The 21,942-nt window shown below is 56.0% G+C and overlaps 1 protein-coding gene across 2 annotated transcripts; it reads right to left on the reverse strand.

Annotated features, from left to right (window-relative positions):
* Positions 1 to 4,367: 4,367 nt before the first annotated feature.
* On the reverse strand, positions 4,368 to 21,942 carry LOC111152226 (LEM domain containing 2). Of its 2 annotated transcripts, none has more exons than XM_022510633.1 (9): positions 21,562 to 21,942; positions 19,523 to 19,563; positions 16,200 to 16,275; positions 13,101 to 13,177; positions 12,167 to 12,246; positions 10,343 to 10,488; positions 9,172 to 9,273; positions 8,987 to 9,089; positions 4,368 to 5,990 (listed from the first exon to the last, which is right to left on the reverse strand). In XM_022510633.1, exons 1-9 carry the CDS (start codon positions 21,908 to 21,910, stop codon positions 5,840 to 5,842), a joined length of 1,125 nt encoding a protein of 374 aa, XP_022366341.1. In that variant the 5' UTR covers positions 21,911 to 21,942; the 3' UTR covers positions 4,368 to 5,839. The 2 variants fall into 2 exon arrangements, with proteins under 2 accessions (XP_022366341.1, XP_022366340.1); XM_022510632.1 differs by having other exon boundaries at positions 21,181 to 21,942.

The raw sequence follows: 21,942 nt of genomic DNA on the forward strand, positions 1-21,942 counted from the left end.
CCAGCCCAGGTTCTTGGTAGCGGCTTCTACCAACGTGCACTGATTTCTTGCTCACATCGCTGCATTGCAGGTCAGCTGGGGATTCGGTCCAGGCCACCATGGCTTTGGGTCCCAGGCCTTGGGAGTGGGAGCACCACACTCCGGCAAAAGGAAAGAGATCACAGATCACATGCTAGCTCGTAGGCTTTCTGCCTCCACGCGCCATTTGTCACTTCCATTCAACATATCACTGACCAAAGCAAGTCATGTGGCTGTGCCTCATTGCAAAGGGACTGAGGCAGTTCTGAGCTTTTCTAGTGCCAGGAATTCTGGCAAATGGCCTTCGTGATGTCTCTGCATACTGGCTGCTCCTATCCCACAGACCCGTCGTGAGTTCCTGTCATACCACTCGGATGCTCATTCTGAGTCTAGTGTAGAATGTTCTTCTACTTCCCACCCGAGGTACTGTGTCATACACACTCCTGGGAGGTTTTGTCCATGCCTGGATTAGTTATCCATTACTTTTCACATACCACCCCAAAACTTAGTGGTTCTGTGTGACAAAATTTCATAAACTACACACACACACACACACACACACACACACACACACACACACACACGAAGTGCCTAAATCAGGTCTGTGCATGAGTTAGTATTATGGGATCAAGGTCAACATCCTGGTTTTGACAATCGGGCACAATTATGTGGGACATTATCACTGGGGGGAGCTGGGTGAAGGGTACCCGAGAAGTCTCTGTACTCTTTTTGCATCTTCTTGTGGATCTTCAACTATTTCAAATTAAAAAGTTATAATGGTAACAATATGGACTTAGTGGCTTAACACAGCAACCATGTATGCATTCATGACTCTGCCATGTGGGCAGTGATGGGTGGGAACAGCTTATCCCTGCTCTCGTGGGACACACTCACGCGTCCAGGGTGCCAGCCGGGGACGCTGGAACAGCTGGGGGCAGGCGGGCAGCTGTCCCCCACAAGCTCTGTCCAGCAGGACAGCTGGGCCACTTTATGTGGTGGCTCTGGGCCCCAGGGATGAAAGCGGAAGTGGTCAGGCCTCGGGCTGGCCCTGGCCAGTGTCCCCCTAACCATCTCCCTTCCGTTAAAGCCGTCGCAGACCCCACCTGGATTCAAGAAGAGGTAGATGCCCCCTCTTGATGATGGGAGGGGCGGCGTGTTCAGTTCATTGCCATCACCAGCTGGGTCAGAGGCTTCTCAATCACCCCCCCCACCACTCGGGCTCCAGTCTAGCTCCCTCACCTGTGATATGGGGGCTGGAGAAGGCAATGGCGGCAGCCACGCAGAGAGTGTCACCGATGCAGGGGTGGAGCTGGACTCACACCCCAGGACTTAGCCCACCTTACCGCTTGAAGCCCGGGCTGGTGGCGGGGCCCACCTCGCCAGCCTGCCACCGCTGGGGAGTCTGTTTTGCACATGCTGGTGTTTGCAATCAGAAAGTTCAGCGGCCCTTCCAGTGTGCTTAAATTAGTCCCCATGAAAACCAAATCATTTCATTTGCAGAGAAGGGCTTAATTGCAAGGGGAAGGAGGCAAAGGGAATTCTGTTGCCTGTTTTCATTGAAGAAAATTGCTGTACTTTCCCCTGTCTCCTTCCTAAACAGAAGTGGCTCAGAAATTGGGCTGTAATCACCAGCGATACCTCTGTTCCCCTCGCTTCTCAGAGCTTGTTCAGGTCCTCTGCTCCCAAGTCCCTGCTCTGGATTGTCCCCACCTGCAGCCTGGTACCTGCAGGAGGTAGTCCCTCCACGGTAGCCAGCAGTCTCAGCACACTGCTGCTGCCGGGTTGAGGGGTTCGCCCTTGAGGTCCTGGGAGGCCTCAGCCCTGGATGCCCCAACTCTTGGCAGGAGAAAACATCCTGTCACTTCCTTTAGAAATCTTGGCCCATCTGCTCCAAGCCCCCACTCCAGGAGAGGAGGAGAGAGCTGCCTGGTGCCCTGGAGGAAGAGCAGACTGGGTGGAACAGCAAATGTGGAGGCTTGGCGGCAGCCAGCCGTGGGCCCCCAGGCAGGGCCAGGGCAGCAAGCTGTGTGGCCAGAAAGCATAATGGGGGCAGGCATGTGGGCAAGTCGGAGGAGCCTCCCAGAGCCTTTCTGAGGTCCTGGCATAGTTTTACTGTTCTGGCAAACCCAGCACAGCTCAAAAAATTGTGAGTGGCTCCCATTGCTTTCTTTGGAGAAGGGAAGAGAGCAGGGCTGAGGACACAGGCTCTGGGCTGGTGTGCCTGGATTCAAACTGCAGCTCTGCTACTTGCCCGTCCAACCCGTGCCTCAGTTTCCCCCAGCCCCTATAAAGGCGATAATAATAGCAACTACCGTGTGGGGGGTCGTGGCCCCACAGTGGGCTATGGCTCACTAGGAGCATGTCATGATGCTATCATGTATTGGCTAATTTTACCATTTCTTTCTCAATGACGTCCCTTGGTACAGGGATAAAGTGATTGATCTGCCTGAGGTCCCAGCCATTAAGGGACAGAGCCGTTCCTGAGGATGCTTAGTGCCAGCCTGCCCCCCACTGTTCAAGCCCCAGGTGGCATGCTCCCCCCCTCCCCCACTCATCCCCTCTGTCTCTTTTCCCTGGTGCACCATGAGCCCCTCTGTCCAGATTCTCTCCTTGTCTCTAGAGCTTTCTCTGGGGACAGGGTGGAGAAGCTGGCCTGACTGCCCCAGGAGGCCTGTTTGGAGCTGAGTTACTGTCTGACCACTCCCCTGCCCCTTCCCTTTGGTGGAGGCCAACAGGATAATGGATTTGAAGTCCATAGGCCTGACTCAACGCAGGGATTTGTGTGTGTGTGTGTGTGTGTGTGTGTGTGTGTGTGTGTCTGTGAGAGAGAGAGAGAGAGAGAGAGACTCAAAGTCAATGGTGTATTAATTAAGGGGAACAGCTGCTACCGCAGTTCTTATCATAAGTCAGTGACAAATGGCCGTGTTTACCTTTCTTCTGAGCGGAGGCTCCGGAAGATGGTCTGGAGCTCCTGGGTGGATGTCCACGGCCGAGATTTGTGGGGTACATCCTCTCCCTCCTTCACCACCCACAAGCTTCTTTATCCGTGCCACCAAGCCCAAGGGGGCTGTTTGTCACTGAGGAAAGACAGGTCTGTGGCCTGGGGAGGCTTGGAAGGGATTGGCAGAGCCAGGGAATCTTCTCAGCAATGGCTCCCACTAAAAAAGAGGCCCCTGGACCCCATCCTCAGGCAAATCCCTCCACCCTGCCCTGTCCCTTGTGCAGTAAGAGCTGCTTGAAAGAGATGCTTGGCCCTTCAAAGCAGAGGAGGGCTGCAGGGCCAGATCTGAGGCTGAGCGGCAGAGGACGCACCTCCGGGTCTTTGTGCCTGCGCGCAGTGCTCCAGAAAGCCAGGGGCCGGCTGGCGGGGGCCTTTTGTTATCTGGCTTATTTTGATCTCGCTGCCGCTCTCCAAACAACCTCACAGAAATAGAGCCATGCATTAACTTCCTTCTCAGTTTAAGACGAAACAGGGCAGAGGGAAAAAAAATCTTTCCCTGAAAAACAGAAACGGGAAAGGTGGGCTTGTTTCTGTCTGGGTTGTGTTTCTGGGTGCTTTGACAGTCAGTTTCTCCACCGAATTTCCCGCAGATGGTGCTCCCGCACCAGCCACCACCCAGAAGTGGGACTGTGTGGAGGGTGCAGCAGGGCCGGCAGAGAAGGATGCCAACCCCCATGCCTGCAGCTCTTCCCCACACCCCACCCTGCCCTGTGGGTAGGGACTGTCCTGGCGGAGGGCGATGGGACCCCGGAAGCTCCGTGAACCCTTGCGCTGCAGACCCCCATAGGCCCTGCGCCCTCCCTCCCAGACTGCCCCTGGGGCTTCCAGAGCAATGGGGGCCCAGACACTGGTCTGTGGCAGACATTCATCTCTGCCTCCTCAGAGGACACTGTCAGCAGACAAGGAGCCCCATCCAGCCTCACTCTGCTTTCCTTCCTCCCTCTCCCAGGGATGAAAGGGGCTGAGCACCCCCTGGGAGCGTCTGGGGCCCTGCGGGGAGGCAGAAATGGGGCCGAGGATGAAAGGTTCTACTGACCCCTGCCCCTTGCTCACACTCACTGGGACCAGGTGGGCATGTTTTGAACCCACCCCGCCGAGTATGGAGGCCACGCAGAGTGATAATGGGGAAACTGAGGCTCTGGAAGGTTTGGGGGCTTGCCGGAGAGCCTGTTGGTGGAAAGGCTGGGGCTCACAGCGGGGTGAGGTCAGCCAGCCGTGGGAGAAGGCTCAGGGCCCCTGGTCAGCCCGCCCCACCCTCCTCTTCTGCTGACCTCTCGGCAAGCTGCCATCCTTTACAACGTCACTCTAGGGGGAGAACCATGGACGAGAAACACATCCATTTTTAATAAATAGTTTATTTATCCAATAGTTTCAACCCTGATATTGAAGCAGGGTTATTTTTCTGGCTGGAGCCTGATTATGACCGTTTCTTTGTCACGGGGCTGGCACTCAGATTCCAGCCCCGCCGATCATCCAGATATCAGAGGAAATGAGAGAGTATTGCTCAAATGAGGGAGACTGGAGCTTTATTAGAGAAACAAAGAATACCAGAAAGACTGAAAGGGGGTGGTTGATGCCTTCTGGAGGCAGCTGTTTCGGCCCGCTTGCCCCTCTCCCGCCTGCTGCGGCTGAGAACATACGGGAACGCGGCTCTGCCGGAGAGCCTCCCCGCACTTAATAAGGCCCCCCGCCAGGGCGGTTCTGGAGCCGGGCTCCGCGCTGCGGGCTGGCGGGCTGTGGTGGGGGGGCCGTGACGAAGGTCTGCAGCGGCGCACGCACGATCCCCGGCGGCCAGCAGGGGGCAGCTGTGCGGCCGCCGCGCCCCGCGCCCCCGGAGTCGGTGCCGCCAAGTTCTGGCTCCGCTGCCTCCCCGTGGGGTGGCTGCGGTCGCCCTAAGACAAGGTGACCGTCGCACACCGGAGGCGCGGCACTCCCAAAGTCCCGGAATGCGCATCGTGGCCCCACAGTGCCGTGGCTGCGGGGCTGGTCTAGAACCAACACTCCGTGAGAAGCACCGCTCAAGAGTCCCGGAGGCCCGGCCCTGGGAGGCTGCCTCCGGCGGCCAGAGATGGTGGCGGCTGGCAGCCCTACCCTCCTGTCTGCTCTCAGGCCCCTGTGCCTGCTCCAGGTCCTCTCAGGAGGCCACTCTGGCAGCTCACTCCTCCTGACCTGAGGGTTCCGTGTGCCAGGACCTGGCATTTCTAGAGTTCTTCTACAGTACGTGTTCTACTTTCTAGCACCTTACCCCTTGGGGATAAAACAGGCCCCACCCAGCTAGAGGACAGGCTTTCTCCCCTCACCCTTGAGCTCCCAGGTAACACCCTCTGAAGGCACATGGACCCAACTGCTCCCCAACCCCTGCCGCCTCAGCCTGCTGTCCCGACCTGCCTCCCACAGGCACGATGCCCACCCTGCTGAGTGCTCCCCAGCGGTGGGAGAGCTGTAGCCCACCTAACTGCACACTTGCTCTGCAGGGTCTCACAGCTGCTCTTTCATCTTTTCCCTGCATCAAAAACAAACCCTTCTCCCTTTTTCTGCCAGCTATCAAGGCAGAGAGGATTGGACCAACACAGAGGACAAACTAGGCACTTGGCCTCTGGCTCTTCCCCACCGCTGCCCTTCAAGGAAGCCCATGCTTTCCTAAAAGCTGATCTCTGAAGAGTCTTATAGACAGACCTTTGGAACCGGAGTCGGGAGGAGGGTGAAAGTCAAGGCAAGTGTGAATTCAGCACTGGCAGGTCTGGTGGCCTTCTCGCGCCCCTGGAGGGGACTGGCCTGGGACAGGCCGACTGGGAACAAGCCCCCCTCCCCGCCCGGGATTTATCGCTCGGAGTCGGAGAAGGAAGAGGGCTTAGTCCATCTCCACACCAGCATATCTTCTCCAGCCACACGGTGGGACTCTGTCTGGATCCGGGATTCGTTGGACGCCAGGAACTCCACAGCCCGGTCCCAGACCCGCTTCATGCGCCTCCTGCAAAGAGAGGAGCCAGGCTCAGCAGGCCAGCAGCGCCCCGGGAGCTCCGTCTGGCACTGATCAGAGAAGTGAGTGGGCCTGTGTAAACCCTATGTACAAACCAGGGCCAAAAATCCAGGAGCCCGGGTGGAATTTATCTGTGGGAGGAAAAGGCGTCAGGTACTAACAGAATTCCTGCAGAGGAGGGAAATTTCTTGAGCCACAGAGAAATGATTCCTCAACCTTCTCTGCTCTAAAAGCATTCAATTAGAGGGAGCTGAAGGGAGCCAGAGGTGGCCAGAGTACCCCCAGGTGTCCAAGTGGGAAGGGGCTGTGCTGGCCTTGGCCAGCTCTTGCTGGGGCCTGTTCCTGCAGCAGCCCCGGCCAGGCGGCCCCCCACCAGTGCTGGCTGCATTTTAATGCCCCATGTGGGCCAATTAAAGAGTGGCCACTGGGCTGCTGAGCCCAAACTCCACAGTACTTTGGAGCATGGGAATGAGCTCAGCATCTAACTGGGGAGGCCAAGAAGCCAGAGCTACTCCTGGAACCAGAGCTACCAGGCAGGGCCCCTTCTCTGTTGGCTCCCCGGGGCCTTGCAATCCCTTGGACAGCCCCCTATAAACTCTTTCCCCTTCAGGCTAGACAGGAAGTTTCCAAGGCGGTCAGGGAGGGTTGCTTTGACATCTTCTCTTTGAGGAGTCCCTGTGTTTTGTCAGCTCTGCACACTACCTCCTTGTGCCCCCTCGCGTGGAGAGGGGCTGGGGGTACGTCCGTGTGGGAGAAGGAGAGGTTCAGCCTGGGGGCGGACAAAGGAGCCCGAGGCGGCCTGTGGGTAGGGAGTTAGAGTGAGGGTGCCAGGGCTTTCTACCTCGGGGGGTCAGTCCTGCCACCAACGACTCCTCAGACAGTTCAGCAGTCCCCACTTGGCTGGTCTCACACCAGCCCTCCTTCTCAGGCTGCCCACGAACAGGTACTGATCAACGCCCTGCTAGCCAGCTGCTCTCAGCTCCCCTGCCTTCCTCGCCAGCCAGGCTCCCCAGCCCTCCTTCGGCCCCAAAGGCAGGCGCTCCTCTGCTGCGCAGACCTGCACGGGGCCGAGGACAGTGGAGGGCTTGGCTGTGATGGCAGTGAGGGCGTGGCTACACAAATCAGGGGCCCTGGGAGATAAATCGAGGGGCTGAGAGCCAACAGTGGGTGATTCTCCTGGGCTTCACTGCCAGGCTCAGTCCCCGTGGACCACCGTTGCACCTGCGGTCTCTGCGTGGAGGCTGGGTGCTCAGGCCCAAGACGAGCAGCGGTGGTGCTCTTGCTCTTACTCCCGCTGGTGTGCAGGCCCCACCGAACGGAAGGAAGCCCGAGAGCGTCAGGGCTGCCCTCGGAGGAGCGCTCTTGCTAGGTGCTGACTTAATGGGCTGTGAGGCCCTCTCCCGACACCCCCGCTCCCCACTTCCCGAGGACCCATTGCTACCCCACAGCAGTTTCCTTATTCCCTCCCGGGAAGTAAGGCCAAGGACTTGGGCTTCTTCCTCTTCCCACCGCCTCCCGGTGACCCAGAGGTGTGTGACCCACAGCAGGAGCTCAGTAAACAGTTGTTGAGTAAATAAGGGGCTTCCATGTAGCCCTTTGCAAGGCAGTGTTGTCATCTCCGTTTCGGACGAGGAAACAGGCTCGGAGGGGCCACTACCCATGGCCACATGACGACTCTGGGCAAGCCAGAAATTTGGTAGCAGCATGAAGGCACCAAGTGACATCGCCCCAGAGGGCCATGTGGCTGCCTTGTGCTCACACCAACAGCAAGCACTGGCCACTGCCGGGATCCAGCTGCCCCCGCTCAGCTCCTGCCTGCACCTTCCCAAGGAGGAGGGGGGGGGCCTGAAAGTTCTTAAGCATCTTCACCTTTAAAAGGGGTCTTCAATGTTTTACTCTATCAATTCCTCTTGGGTTGCATAGAAACACCACCGGCAGTGGACCTTGAGCAAGTTCTTAGACTCCGGGTGCCTCAGTTCCCTCCTCTGTAAGATGGGACACTCGCTGCCGTCACCTCCCATGGCTGCAGCGAGGACTGAGTGAGCAGGGCGGTGTCTCTGGAGGGCCCAGGGCAGTGCTGGCTCCCAGTGAGGGCTCAGCCAGTGAGGGCTCGGCACCCCCTGAGGGGATGGTGTCCGGTCCGACACCACAGCAAGCTTTGAGGAGGGCCCACAGTCTGGGCTAATGTCGTGGCAGGCGCTGGGACCCCATCCTCCAAAGCTACCCCCGCTGGGTTTTGTCAGGCTCCATCCAGCATCTGCGGCCCAGGCGTGACCGTGGCCTGCTCCCCTTTCCCGTGTAGCTGTGCACCCTGGAAACTGACCCCAGCCACCACTGCGGAACCCTGCTCTCCGCTACAGGCACGCACATGTATGTGTGCACGTGTCTGTGGGAAGCGCGCCACGGTATTTTAATTAACGGGTCATGGTTCAAAATGTTTGCAAAACAATCTCCTCCTGGCTAGTGACTGATTCAAGAATGTACAAGTCACCGGTTCCGGCCAGCAGGGCCTCAAGGAGCGTGTCACTGGCAGCTTCTGGGAATGTCTTCTGCCTGTGAGAGTGACCCGTCTCTCCCCTGCTGCCGTGACAAGGGAGATGCTGCTCCCCACTGCGGCAGGCTACCATCTTGTGGCCAGGGGGATCTCTACACCAGCTCACAGCATCTGCGGAGGTGGGGACCATAAGCATCGCAGAGAAACGGAACCAGAGACCCGACTCTTCTGTGCCCAGTGTCCACAGGACTCTGGACCTCCGCTTGCAGAAATCCAGCCTGAGCCACCGCGGAGAGGAGGGTGCCAGCCACCCCGAGTCAGCCACCCAGAGTCAGTACAGACGGTCACAGGGGCGTGTTTCTTCCAGAAGCTTCTTTCAGAGCTGCGCTTGAGCAGTGGCCAGAGGCGGGCACAGCCCCCTCCCCGGTGCCCCTCGGGGCTGCACCGCCGCCCCCAATAATTGACGCTCTGGGCCTCCTCCCGTGGCACTCACCGGCTCTGTGGAGGGATGAGGGTGTCGCGCACGTGCAGGATGCCCACGTATGGGTAGCGCTCCATGTCCTGTTCCCAGTCCACGTAATGGTCCTGGACCACGTCTGCAGGGCAGGACAGAGGGCAGGACTAAGGGCAAGGACCTTCTGGCAGGTGCCAGGAGTCCTCTCCCTGGGGGCCACGCACCTATAATCTTCTTCACCATCTCATACATGGCTTGTTCCTCTTCTTCCAGCTTCCGCCACCGGTATTTCAGGAGGATCAGGAGCCCCCATAGGAAGGCCAAACCTATGAGGGAACACGGGACCCATGACTCCGTCACATCCCTCTGGGCGGCTGGGCCATTGGCTGGGTCTCAGGGTGGGCCGGCCGCCATGCCGGTGGCGGTGGGGGAGCAGCACCAGGGTTCTGCCTGCCTGCCTGCGGCGTGTCAGGCCCAGGCCGGCCCGCAGCGGATGCGGGCCGTGGAGGTGCAGGGGTAGGCAGGCTATGAAGTGATCATGCTCCTCCCGCCGGCTGTTACCACAGAGGCCTCCCCAGCTGCCCAGATTGCGGCTCCTCCCAACCTCATTCCGGGCCTTTCATCTCCTCCCTTGTGAACTGGAACACAGCATTTCATACATATATACATGCGGGGCCCTTTGTATTCGGAGACGCTGCTGCAGATAATGATATCTGCACCCGGCGGCCTTGGGGAAGGAGCCGTGTGCACGCCCAGATGGCCTGTGACTTGTAACTCTGCCAGCTCTGCAGAGCGGCAGGTCCTGTAACTCGGCCTTTGGCCTTCAGAGACGCCCCGAGGTCTCTGCTCAAAGGCAGCCCCTGATGTCAGGCAACAGGACCTGCGTTCGGCTTTGTAGCTCAGCCCCCTGGGCCCTTCCCGCTTTCATCGGGTACCTAGAGCTCCCAAGGAAATGTTTACATTGTTCAGGGAATAAAATTAGGCCAAGGTCCTGCTGCGCCTTCTCCTCCTTTGAGAGGCTAGCCCTCTGGGGCCCCGGGGGCTTGGGGGAGATGATGCTGGGCTCCCGCTCGGGGCCAGGCTTCCCCCCACCACCCCGACCCCGGGGACACTGATCGTCCTGACCCTGATCAAGGATATTTTCCAGTTACCCTCATGCTCCTGCCACCAATCTCTAAAGATTACCTACAGCAGAGGCTGACTTGTTCATCTCCTTTGTTTTATTACACAGACCTCAGGTTCACTAGATAGAAATGAACTCTCAGGGCTTGGGTTTTTAGAACTCATCACTCATGCCTGGGAGCGTCCCTGAGCTGGGTTCCGGGGAGGTGCTGTGAGCAGTCCCCACAGCAAGGATGGGCTGGGGTGGGGGAAGAAGGGCAGCCGAGGACTTACACCAGAAGAAGATGAGCACGTTGGTGACCGCGGTGAACAGGGCGCGGCTCAGGCGGCAGCCCACACCCATTCGGGGGCGGGCGGACTCCAGACAGACCACTTTGTCCACAGTCGTCACCAACTCCGATGGGTCTTCCCCCTTCAACCTGAAATAGGACATGGGGCTGCAAAGCCGTTCCCAAGCTCCCAAGAGCCGTGGGATCAGCCCCACTTTAGAGCAGAAAGAGAAGAAAGGAGGAGCTTCGAGGCCTCTACATGCTTATAAAATTGACTTAGTATCCTGGTTGCATGCTTTCCAGAAATTTCCCACGTTGGCTACTTAGAAAGAATAAAGCTTTAAAGACGGCAGCAGGCTTGAACCCCTACCGCTAAAGTGAAGTCCCCCTCTGTCGGGGTCTTTTGACAGCCCCTCTCAGCATGTGGAAGATTAAACTGTAAATTGGATTCCCACCTCCCAGCACAGAGAAATGGAAATGTTTACTGAATCGCTGGCTTTGCACTGCAAGGCAGGAACTGAGAGTCTAGGAGGGTGTGCTTTTCCTCGGTGACGGGGACAAGGAGGCACGTAGGTTGTTTAAGAGTAAAGATCGGGGTGCTGTGAGGCTCAGGGAAGGACAAGCAACGGGCCCTCCAAGGCCAGGCCCCAGCCCCAGCACCTCCAGCCTTGGCCCCTAAGAGGTGGTGTCGGGACGTGTGGGGATGCCCACACCTGCACCTTCTTCCGGCTAGGTGCCCATCCCGTGCTCTAGACCGCACAAGGGAATGCCCAGTCTCTGAAGCGGCCCAGTATCTCACGACCCACTCTGAGCACCGGTCGTCTGAGCTGGGCTCGGCCACCCTCCCGACGGCCTTCCCCCAATGTGAAAGGGCGAGTGTCATCATTCTTCTGTGCTGGCGGCTTTGGTGAGTGCTGTGGAGGATAAAATCCATATTCTCTCCTCCCCTGTTCCTAACACACAGCAAAATCGCTCAGCCACTCAGGGAAGCTTTATTTTTTTTTTTAAGCCAACGAATTTTAATCGTGCCCTGCATCCAGTGAGCAAGCTTTAGGTTGAGCTGCCCAAGGGGCTTCTGGTGGAGGCGGGGCCGATGGAATTAGTAGTCTGGGTGGGTTAGAGCAGAAGGGAAAAAAACCCTAGAGTGTATTTGAATATCAGGAGCTATGGCCTGAACAGAGACTCCTACAAATCTTGGGAAGCGAGAGGGAGCCAGATGGGGGTAGTGTGGCTGGTGCGCCCCTCCCCCACAGGCTGACCAGCCAGCTGGGGCTTCTCAGGAGGAAGAGGGGGCTCACCATCTCTGCTAACAGAGCTCCCCAGAGACAGAAATGAGGTCGAACTGCCCAGTCAGAATAAAATTCAGTATTTCCTTTTGCAATGTCCATGCTGAGTAAAAACCAACAGACAGAAATGTTTCATCTAGGAAGGAAAACTAGCAGCAGACAAAAGGAAGTGCAGAAAAATGCCTTCTCCAGCAACGCTGTGCGACCAGTAAATACAAGTGGCGCAGGGTGAGTTACTTGAAACTCTTAGCTAGAACACTTGGCTCACGTCTCAACACCTGGATTTTGTGTCTTATCTTGAAACGGCTCCTTATGCTGCCTGCCCCTGCGCCCCCCCCCTGCCGCTGCCCGGGCCCCGAATGCTTCTTCTTTCCATTGCCCGGCTGCAGGCTTAGCCCACAAGGACTCAGCAGGGAGACCTGCCTCCAACTTCAGCCCTGAAACACATCTGTGAGCGCTCAGCAGCCGGCCAATGGGTAAGGACCACAGCCGCAGGGGCCCGTGGCAGTGTCGCCACCCTGTGAGGCCCCGCCCACACTCACCAGATGCCCACGTCCTTGTTACTGCTCAGTATCCAGGTCAGTGCGGCTTCAAACTTGGCGGAGGAGTTGCCAGTCACATTCTGTGGGAGGGGACGGGAGATTAGTGCTGCGTCTGGGCGGACCAGCTGGAACATTATTCTCCTGCTGGATTAAGGAGGCCTTCTCCCGTGTCCTCTGCAGGCCCCAAAGCCCCGTTCTGCTAAATGCACAATAAAGTGGCAGGTGGAAATCTGGGCCGATGAGAGCCAAGAAAGAGCTCTACTGGGAGGAGTCGATGCAGAAGCACACAAGAAAGCAATGCAGGCCTGAGGTAGCCAAGACCACAGCATCTTCTCAAGGACCAAAGCGTGAGGCCAGAGAATTGGCAGCTCATCTTGGGGAAAATGAAAAAAAGGGGAAGGGGGGTGGGGGCGGGGCAGGGTGGGAGGCCAGTGGCCAGTCCCTGCCCCTCTCTGGGCCTCAGTTTCCTCATCTGGGAAATGACAAGGAGCTAGGTGACCCCTAAAGTTTCTGCTGGCTCCCAAGCTCCAGAATTCTATCAAACTGGGGCCAGGCCAACAGTCCAACAGACCCTGAACAAACTACACAGTGAACATAAAGGAAAGAGCAGACAGGCAGAGTGCAGCTCCGTAAAGCTGCTGGGAAGGAGAGAAAAGTGGGGAGCAAGTAACAGGGCCCCTGGAAAAAGAGGCAGCAGGCCGGGCTCCGGCTCATAGCCCACCTTGGACCAGCCACCCCTGCTGCTGCCTAAACTGAAAGTAGCCTAACACTCAGAACTAACTTTTAAGAAAAAAAAAAAAAAAAAAAAAAAGGGAAAACAAAAAAGCCAAAAAGCAAACACAAAATGAAAAGGGAAAAAAAAAGCAGGGCTTGCAAGATCAGTACAAAAGCACCAGGACCTCTTGGGAATGGGTAAGCACCGCAGCCTACTTACTGCTAGGTACTCCTGGGCTTCCATTACAGGAATGCATTTGCTTTTTAGCTTCTCTGGATTTCCACATTCAAAATTACCTAGGAGGAAAAAACACACATTCAAACACAAAGAAGAGGTGGAAAAAAAATTACTCGGAAACGGCCTAAAAAAAACTGCAGTGAGAATCAAGCCATCAGCTCTGATGGGGAGCACGTGGCCCCGCGACTCCAGCTTCCGTGGGGCATCTTCACTCCGCAGCAAGATCAAAAGCCACTTAGCTTGGATCGATTCCAGATCATTAAAACCTGACCTGCAAAGCAGTGCCGTGATTTGCATTAAATGACTAAAAAGCTGCCCAATCCTAAGGTCTGTTTGCAACTGATCCCTAAAAGGATCAGACAGATAGCTTTGGAAGGTACCAGAATGGCACTATAAATAAACGCAACCTGGGAGAAAAGAAAGGCAGGGAAGCCGTAGGCACTGCAGGGATTCTGACCGTGACACAGGCAGGTGACCTGGTTGAGGGGTTCTGGGGACGTATGTCCAAATGCCCCACAGAGAAAAAGGGCGTCTCTGTGCTGGGCAGCAGGGCCTCAGTGTGGAGCCCCATGGTACTGTTCCCATCTGAGCACCCTGGATGACCAGCTCCCACCTAGGAGGAAGCCCACCCAGGGACATCTCCTTGGAAAAAATCTCTGGTCTGTAGGGGAATCCTGTTGAACCAAATTACTCTGGACTTGGGGGCCTGCCACAGCCATTGGCTCTCAACAGCCCACTATGGCCCACCCACCACATGCTGCTTCCCGTGGGTCACCAGGCTCCTTGAGAGCAGGGACAGCACAGGGTGCACCTGCACAAGACCCTGAAGCCACAAACTCTTAACCTGGTGCCGCCTAGGGGCCATGGAGGGCCAGTCTGTGTGCTGGGGGAGGGATTGGCTGAGGATTCTCAAAAATCTTGAGAATGAACTACAGCTTATCCCTCTAATGCCGAAGTTGATCTTGACCTTAGGGGACCCCTGAGATCATGTTGGCTTCTCCTACCCTGCCCTGATCACCCTGCCCCACTTAAGCCTGCCTGGATCATGGCCATGGTCTCCTGATTGGTTTCCTCCTCTCCCCTTTCCCATCCACGTCTTATCAACAGAAGTTTAAAATGATTCTGCTTAAATGGCACTACTACACCTGAGCTGCTGTTGCCTTGGCATTCCTGGCTCCTGGCCCCCAGCACCTCGCTCCCCTGCTTCAAGGCCTCCCTGGCATTCACTGCCTACAGGGATCAAGCACTTGTGGCCTGCCGTCCACGACTGGGCCCAGCTGACCCTTCCAAACTCCATCCCTTCTGTTTCTCCTTCCCCCGTGAGGCCAGCTGCTTCCATCCCTGCCCCTGTCATTTCCTGCCTCTCTGGCTCTGCCTTGCCCCCCACATACATAGAATCAACCTTCCTTGGGCTTCAGGGCCTGGTACAGACACCACCTCCCCTATGCCGCTTTCCTGACTGCTGTGACTAAAAGGCAACACGCCTCCTGGAACTTCTGGCCTCTTGGTTCTCATCCAGTCATGCCTCATAACAGCCAGTGGTCAGGGACGTAGGTGGTGTGTCTCTTCTACTAGACCAGAAGCAGCCCGTTAGCTACAAAGGCCAGCACAAGGCTCTGCCTACAGGTGATCTGCGGGGGTGGTGGGGTGGGTATAGCCTGGTAGAGCCCTCATTCCCCAGCAATGAGACCCTAGGGTTGCCCCTGACTTGTCAGAGGACAGAGGGCTTGTCAGAGGACAGGAGGCACTAGGCCACCTGACAGCATAAGCCAGGACCACAGTCGGAGGGCAGGAAGGAGAAATATCTACCAGCATCCACGGCTTAAGACAGAGCTTCTCTACTTTATACCCTGGAGGTCTTTTGAAAATGCAGACTTTGATTCATAGGTTTGGGATGGGTCCTCAGAGTCTGCATTTCCATCCAGTAACCTCCTGGGTGATTTGACTGGTCCCTGGACCACAAGTGAGTCACAAAGGTCTACAACACCCTCTTGGGCCAGAATTTATACTCCAAGCACTTGGGCCGCAGAGAAAGGCCCCTGAGGCCCATGGTGCTGTGAGCTCCCACTCCTACTGCTCCTCCGAGGAGCTCCCAGATGCCTCTCTGCCCATCACCAGTCTCCTGCCGTTCAGGAGGGAGGTGGTGGCAGAGCTGGGGCCAATACGACTGGCCCCAAGGGCTGAGGGCCCAGTACAGGCCCATCTAGCCTTGATTCCCTAGCAACAACTTTAGACAAGGCCCCACAGGTCAGAGGTGTCTCTGGAACATCTCGTAAGACTGAATAGCTCCATCTGGTTCTTGTGCCAAATATATTTCACTGGGGGCATAAGCTTTGGTCATTACCTATGGTTTTAGCAAGTGATTCTGAGAGGTGTGGGGACAGGTTATCTCTGACCTCAGAGAACAATTTTCTAAATAAAAAAGTAGGCGAGCCTTCCGGATAGATGACTTTTTAGGGGGTATTCATGGGGGTGTTGAAAATGCCCTCTCCTAGAGTACAGGACTTCCTTTTCATTTTGTTAAAAAAAAAAAAAAAGACCTAAGACCACTTGGTGGGATAGGGAGATGGTTTCTGAGACGATAAGGGACTTATCCAAGGTCCTCCAGCCAGATGGAGTAAATGGGACCAGAAGTGACCCTGGGGCCCTGGCAAGCTGGATGGACCTGAGTGTGACTAGCCTACCGTGCCGACCCCTGGCACCTGCACAGGCCTCTCCTCCTGGCCTGGCCAGCCACCTGGTACAGGGAGGCCCTCCAAGTCAGAAGACCTGCACTGAGGAGACCTGGGGCCTGCCACACCCCCTCCAAGGCAACATGAATGCCCCAGACCTCAGGTGGCGGGCATCCGGAGAAAGCAGAATGGCTTGGGGCCAGGAGCCCTGGGACCCTTCCAAGGGATATGAGAACCAACTGTAGGCTGAAAGGAGATGTGACTGAGTGGAAAAGTGGGGAAGGCAAGGCGTGGTTTTGCAGGATGTCTTCCGGGAGACATCTGGCATCTCAGCCACCTGCCAGCCAGCCCCCGCTCAGCTGCTGAGGGTGAGAGCCCACCACCCTGGGGCCCCGAGAGAGGCACTCACCGGCTTGGATGGCCAGAAAATTGTAGAGCTCATGCAGCAGCTCCAGCAAGGCCGCCTTCTGCTTGGCCTGACAGAACTGGAAGAGCACAGGACAAGCAGTCAGCAGAGGGGCGGTGGCCGGGGGGCTCCGTCTATCTGGCTAGACCTCCTCGGCTGCACTGTCAAGGGCTGAGCAGCCCGGAACCCCTCAAAACCCACATTCTCCAATGGATGGGTAAGTATCTGGTTAACCATAAAAGCTGAGGGAGAGCTAAAAGCAGCCCTGGTCACTGTCTAAGAGGCACCCCCCGGCCTCTGTCCTGTGACTCTCCTCGGAATGAAGGCCATGAGGTTGCGGGAAGATGTGGTCGGGCCTCCACGGTGGGCCAGGCAAATGCCACACTACCACTGTCTCGTCCCTCCTTGGGCCATTCCCGTCTGTGTTTGGAGAGCCAGGTGTCTTCATTCCGCCCATAAATTGTCTGCTGTGAGCATGAGCTGCAGCAAAGGCCTCATCCTAGACATCCAGATTCTAGACTGGAACTGCGATATCTCTAGGCATCTTGAAACGGGGGACGAAAGTCACCCGTATGAGGACATGGGCACGGGAATACAGGCACACCTAGCTCTCCTGCATCCGCAGCTGAACTGAACCCATTTTGATAGGCTGCTAGCTTGAGAATATTTAAACGGAAGGCTGCTGTCCTCGAGAGTGAATGACAGGCCACGGGCTGTCAAGAGTCCGCACTGACTCCTCACCACAATCCTGACCGCACCCCAATTTCTCAGACGAGGAGCTTGAGGTTTAGAGACCTGCTAGGACCCCAAGATCCCACAGCTAACAAGTGCTGCAGCCAGTCCCCTCTAAGCCTGCCGCCCCCTGCAGACCTCCTCTGGGGTGTCATTGGGCAGGGCGCCCGACCGACACCGAGGGCCAGGGCTTGGGGCCTGGCATGACAACTGCCAGAGGAACCACAGTCCCCTTCCTTCTTGGGCTCACTTGCGGCCCTCATCTGCAACGTGCGGGACTTCGCTTCTCATAGTCTCAGAGGCCAAGATATGCGCCCTCGTGTTGCCTAAAGACCCAAAAGCCTTTACAGGGCACAAAATGGCAATACCAAGATTTACATGTATGACCACGAACATTCTGAGACAACTCCCAAGTCTGTAAGTAGAATCAGGTACCCAAACTACCTTTTAAAGACGAATGAGATGGGAAATGTTGATGATAGAAAATGTAACTTAATATACACGGAGATTCCAATTCTATAAACATACATACGCAGACAGGTGAGAGGGGGAAGGAAACGCCCCCAAAATGTCAAAGGCGATTGATTATCTCTTAGTGGCAGATTCATGGCTGATTTTGTCACACTTTTCAAATTTTCTACACTAAACATCTCTTACTGTCACAACCAGAAAGAAAAAAAAACCCACAAAAGGACAACAAACGCGGTCACAACGAGCTCTGTTCCAAACTCACCGACATTTAGGCAAAGCAGGGCTCACACCATCTAAAGGGAACAGAAGGACAGAAGGCACCAGACCACGAGACGGCCTGCCTGAGACAGCACACCCACTCCCAGCCTGTCCACACGTTTTCAGCAGCACAAAGGCAGAAAGAAAAACGCGAAGTGTCATCCTTGGCTGAGAAGGGAAAGAACATGTATATCTGTAACTCCAGTGCCCGTCTGGGTTCTGGGGGAGCCTGAGAGTCGCACAAAGAATGAAACTTTCAGCAAGAGCCTCACCAAAGCCAAGAAGCGCCTCCCAGCCTGCCTGTTCCTGTATCTGCCCTTCACGAAGACCCAGAGCATCCTGTGAAATCTCAGCTCAGGGGCGCTTGCCGACGATGCCAGACCCTGCCCTCGGACGCTCAGAGGTTGTAAGTCCCCAGTCTGCTCACCAGGCACGTTTTTAGCAAGGCCCCGGATTGTGCCTGTAGGGGCTCACTCAACTGGGGTGAAGAACCAAGAGATAGAAACCAGAGAAATCTTACAGACTTGTTGCCCATTGTTTGCTTTCGAGGTTCAGAATTCTAGTGTTAGGGCACCTGGCTGGCTCAGTGGGTTAAAGCCTCTGCCTTCGGCTTAGGTCATGATCCCAGGGTCCTGGGATCGATCCCCACATCGGGCTCTCTGCTCGGCGGGGAGCCTGCTTCCGTCCCTCTCTCTATCTGCCTGCCTCTCTGCCTACTTGTGATCTCTGTCTGTCAAATAAACAAATAAAATCTTAAAAACAAAACAAAACAAAAAACCAGAATTCTAGTGTTCCCTCTGGCCACTACCTATTTTTCCGGGCCACTTCCTGTAATCGCCAACTGTGGTTTGCACAACAGGAGGCAGCTGAAACTTAAGACGAATCCGTTTTTCCAAAACAACGGAGAGGAAAAGATACTTGGTGAATGAACACAATAAATGAATGTAACAAAACAACCCTTAATACACAGCAGAAGCCAAAGAAGAGATGAAACCTATTATCTGCCCCAGGCCACCCCTTCAGTGACATGGGTAAGAGAGTGAACACGTGACCCTGTGTTGTTTCTTTCCCAGCTGCTGGGCTGCTAGACGTGGAGACTGAGGCCTCCAGAGAGGCCTGGCACTGCACACTTAATAATTAGACTACTAAGTCATGCCCTCTGGCAGCAAAAGGTTCCTCCTGGTAGGATTTATGACCTGAAAATTTACTGCCTCCTATCTTCCCTAGACTATCACCGGTGCCAGCATCCCAGCTCCCGGCTAATGCTATGGGCATGAGTCATAAATGGATGGGGCTGCTCGCCTTCCCCAAATATTATTTGTAGGGAACCTTAAAGCTTCATAAAACAAATCTATAGACTGGGAGGGCTCATTCTACTTCAGATATATTTAAAACAACCTCCCCCCATCCCATGATGTTTCAAATCCGAACGGCACCCGTCAGCCACAGACGCACTACCAGAGGGCATGTGGACCTGAGAAGCCAGCTTCCGGGTGCTGAAAACCGTCAGCCCCTCCTGGGGAAGCCAGGGAGCTTGAGCGGTCCTTCAGCCCCCACCTTCTGCATCCCCCTAGATTGACTCAGGCAGAAGATCAAAGTCCCCAGCGCCGTGATTGATGGGAGAGCTTCCATAACAAGCCCAGGGTTGGATCCTGGGAGTTCAATTCTCTCTGTTTCAAGTACTCCTTCGCCTGCCACAATTGAGTCTGACACAAACACCACAGAACACGATGTGATTCTGGTACATTACAGGAAGCACTCCTGAAAATGAGCCTATTATGATCTTTTTCGGGGCCAGCTTACCCCCTGGCGGAGGCTAACATCCTTGGGAGGAATAACAAAAGCTTAGAGGAATGCAGACTCACCTTATCTGTTTTGCTCTCACAGTCCACTGGCAATAATTTCACTGAGACCAAGAAAAGAAACACAGAGGAAATTAAACGTGTGGGTGGAGGAAAAGACTGCAAAAAGGGACCAGTCTCAAAATTCAGGGGAAGTAAAACATTACCAACATAAGGGTGGGGTTCGGGAAGGTGTCATCTAAGTGGTGGCATTTTTAAAACGCAGACAGTAACACATAAGAGTTTCCCAATCCTGGATTAGGAATGAGGATGAAGGCAGCTGGGTCCAAGTCCTAGCCGGAAATGATTAGCCACGGGCTCTTGGGTAACTCAACCACTCTGAATCTCCGTTTCATTTGTAAAACGGGATCGATAAAGCTTCCCCTGCTTAACTCAGGGAGTTAACCTCCAACAAGTCAATATACATGATGGCTTTGTAAACTGCCAACAGTGATATGTTGAACAGGGATTAGTACCATCATGGGAGGGGCACTCCAGGTAAATCTCAGTATATATCCAAGAGCTGTGGTCTTAAAGCCTCTCCAACAGTGAGTGTGACAGTAGATTGACTTGTGGTAACTGTACAGTCCCACGACACTCCCAGGTCTGCTTAATTTCTTTAGCAGGTGGATAAACTGCTCTCAGAGCCAAGAAATTATTTGGGTGTGTGCACAAGTCCGGGATCCGTGCACCCACAGACTCGTTCGTATACCCAAACACCCATCTGCTGCAAGAGCTAAGACACAATTTAGCTTCTCCCTCCATCTTGGCTGTTCCTACTAGGTGTGAAGAGATGTGGCCTTGGCCTGAGGCTGGGAGCAGGATAAATCACGATGCTTTCCAAAGAATATAAAAAACTGGTGAACTCACAATGTCACTCTATACTTAGACTTTAAATTTATACACTTTACCCTTTAAAATTTATAAAGAAATGATTTCTGTGTTGTTTTCTGTTAGACTAAAGCCCAACGTTACCCAAGACACAAATTTCCCTTTTAAGAAACATACCAATCCTCAACTCTTCAGGAAGCATACTGTATCCTGCAGACCACTTATTGGCATGTCTAGTCACTGAAGTGTGGACAGAAGCGTGGCTGGGAATGTCCTTGACTCACAGAACCCTCTCTGCACACACTCCAGGAGGATAATGCAGCAAGGATAAACACCTCCATTTATATCGGTTTAAACTCTTCTGGTGCTGCAAAGCTGGGAACCCAACCAGATCTGATCTGTGGGCAGTGAAACCTGGGGTGCCTTCAAATGGGCACTAATGTGTGAATGAGCAAGAGATCCAAGTTAAGAAAGAACTAAAAACGAATGGGGGTGGACCTGTCTGTTGGATAGGGGTGTGGTTTTCTCTAGATGGGGGAAAACCAGAGGTTGGGGTGGAAGTGACTAGGAAGGAAGACTGCTTCCAGCACGTGGTTGAAAGGGAGGTTGGCAGGGAGGGTTAAGGCAGAAAATGAGAACAGCAGAGAGTGAAGACAGAAATTACTGCGGGAAGTCCAGCCCTCTTCTCCCACAGCGGGAGGAAGGAGAGTCAGGGTCTGGAGGTAAGAAGACAGCCAGAGGCATCCGACAAGGCCCGGGAATGTGCAGCCTGGCGCTGGGAGGACTGGGTGGCCGTTCTGGTGGACACTCCGCGCGCCCGGGGCCCTCCCCTGCGCCGGCCCGGGACGTACTGTTGTCCTCCGCCTCCTGCGGAGCCGAGGGCTTGCCCATCTTCACCCAGAGGATGCCCAGGAAGACGAGCAGCAGCCCCAGGCTAGCCCAGAACAGGAGCCGGGACAGGTAGCGCTCCAGCCGCCGCCCCGCTTCGGGCCGGGCCCGCGCCGCTCCGGCCGGGCCAGTTCGCGCCGCCCGCGGGCGCGGGTCCGCGCCTAGGAGGGCTGAGGGCGGCCGTGCTAGGGTCGGGGTCGGGGTCGAGGCCCACCAGCGACGAACTCCGTGGCCCGGCGCGGCCCTGTCGAGCGGCCGGGCGTCCTCGTCCTCCTCGGAGCTGCCCCGGACCGAGGTGCGGCGCCTGAGCGGCGCAGGGCGGGCGGGGTAGGCGAGGCCGCGGCTCCCAGACCAGGGAGCCGCGGAGGCCCCAACATCGCCGTAGGCCCCGGAAGTCGCGTAGGCCGAGCCCGAGACCGACGAAGAGAGCCAGGGCTCCGCTCGCAGGGAGGCCGCGGCGGGCCGTGCTCGTAGCGGCGCCTCCTCCCGCAGCCGGGCCTCCTCCCGCTGCCGCTCCTCGCCCCGCAGCCGGGCCTCCTCCCGCAGCCGCTCCTCGCCGCGCAGCCGGGCCTCGCCCCGCAGGCGGCGCAGCTTGTTCCGGTAGACGTCCCGGGTGGTGTCGGTGATGGGTCCTGGTTGGAAGCCCAGGGCCTGCAGCTCCCGCCGCAGCTCCAGGTCCGACAGGCCGGCCATGGCCAGGACGCCGCCCCCCACCCGCCCCCGGC

Source organism: Enhydra lutris, unplaced genomic scaffold, assembly GCF_002288905.1.
Source record: "Enhydra lutris kenyoni isolate GAN:26980312 unplaced genomic scaffold, ASM228890v2 scaffoldscaffold28, whole genome shotgun sequence".
NCBI classification, from domain to species: Eukaryota; Metazoa; Chordata; class Mammalia; order Carnivora; family Mustelidae; genus Enhydra; species Enhydra lutris.

Excerpts from the sequence above, each read along its gene's own strand:
- LOC111152226 (XM_022510632.1), bottom strand. The coding sequence starts at position 21,910 with ATGGCCGGCCTGTCGGACCTGGAGCTGCGGCGGGAGCTGCAGGCCCTG. Across the intron at positions 19,564-21,180 it reads GCAGGAGGCGGAGGACAACA|TGAAATTATTGCCAGTGGAC; the intron begins GTACGTCCCGGG and ends TCTTGGTCTCAG. Across the intron at positions 10,489-12,166 it reads AACAAGGACGTGGGCATCTG|GTTGAAGGGGGAAGACCCAT; the intron begins GTGAGTGTGGGC and ends GTCCTATTTCAG.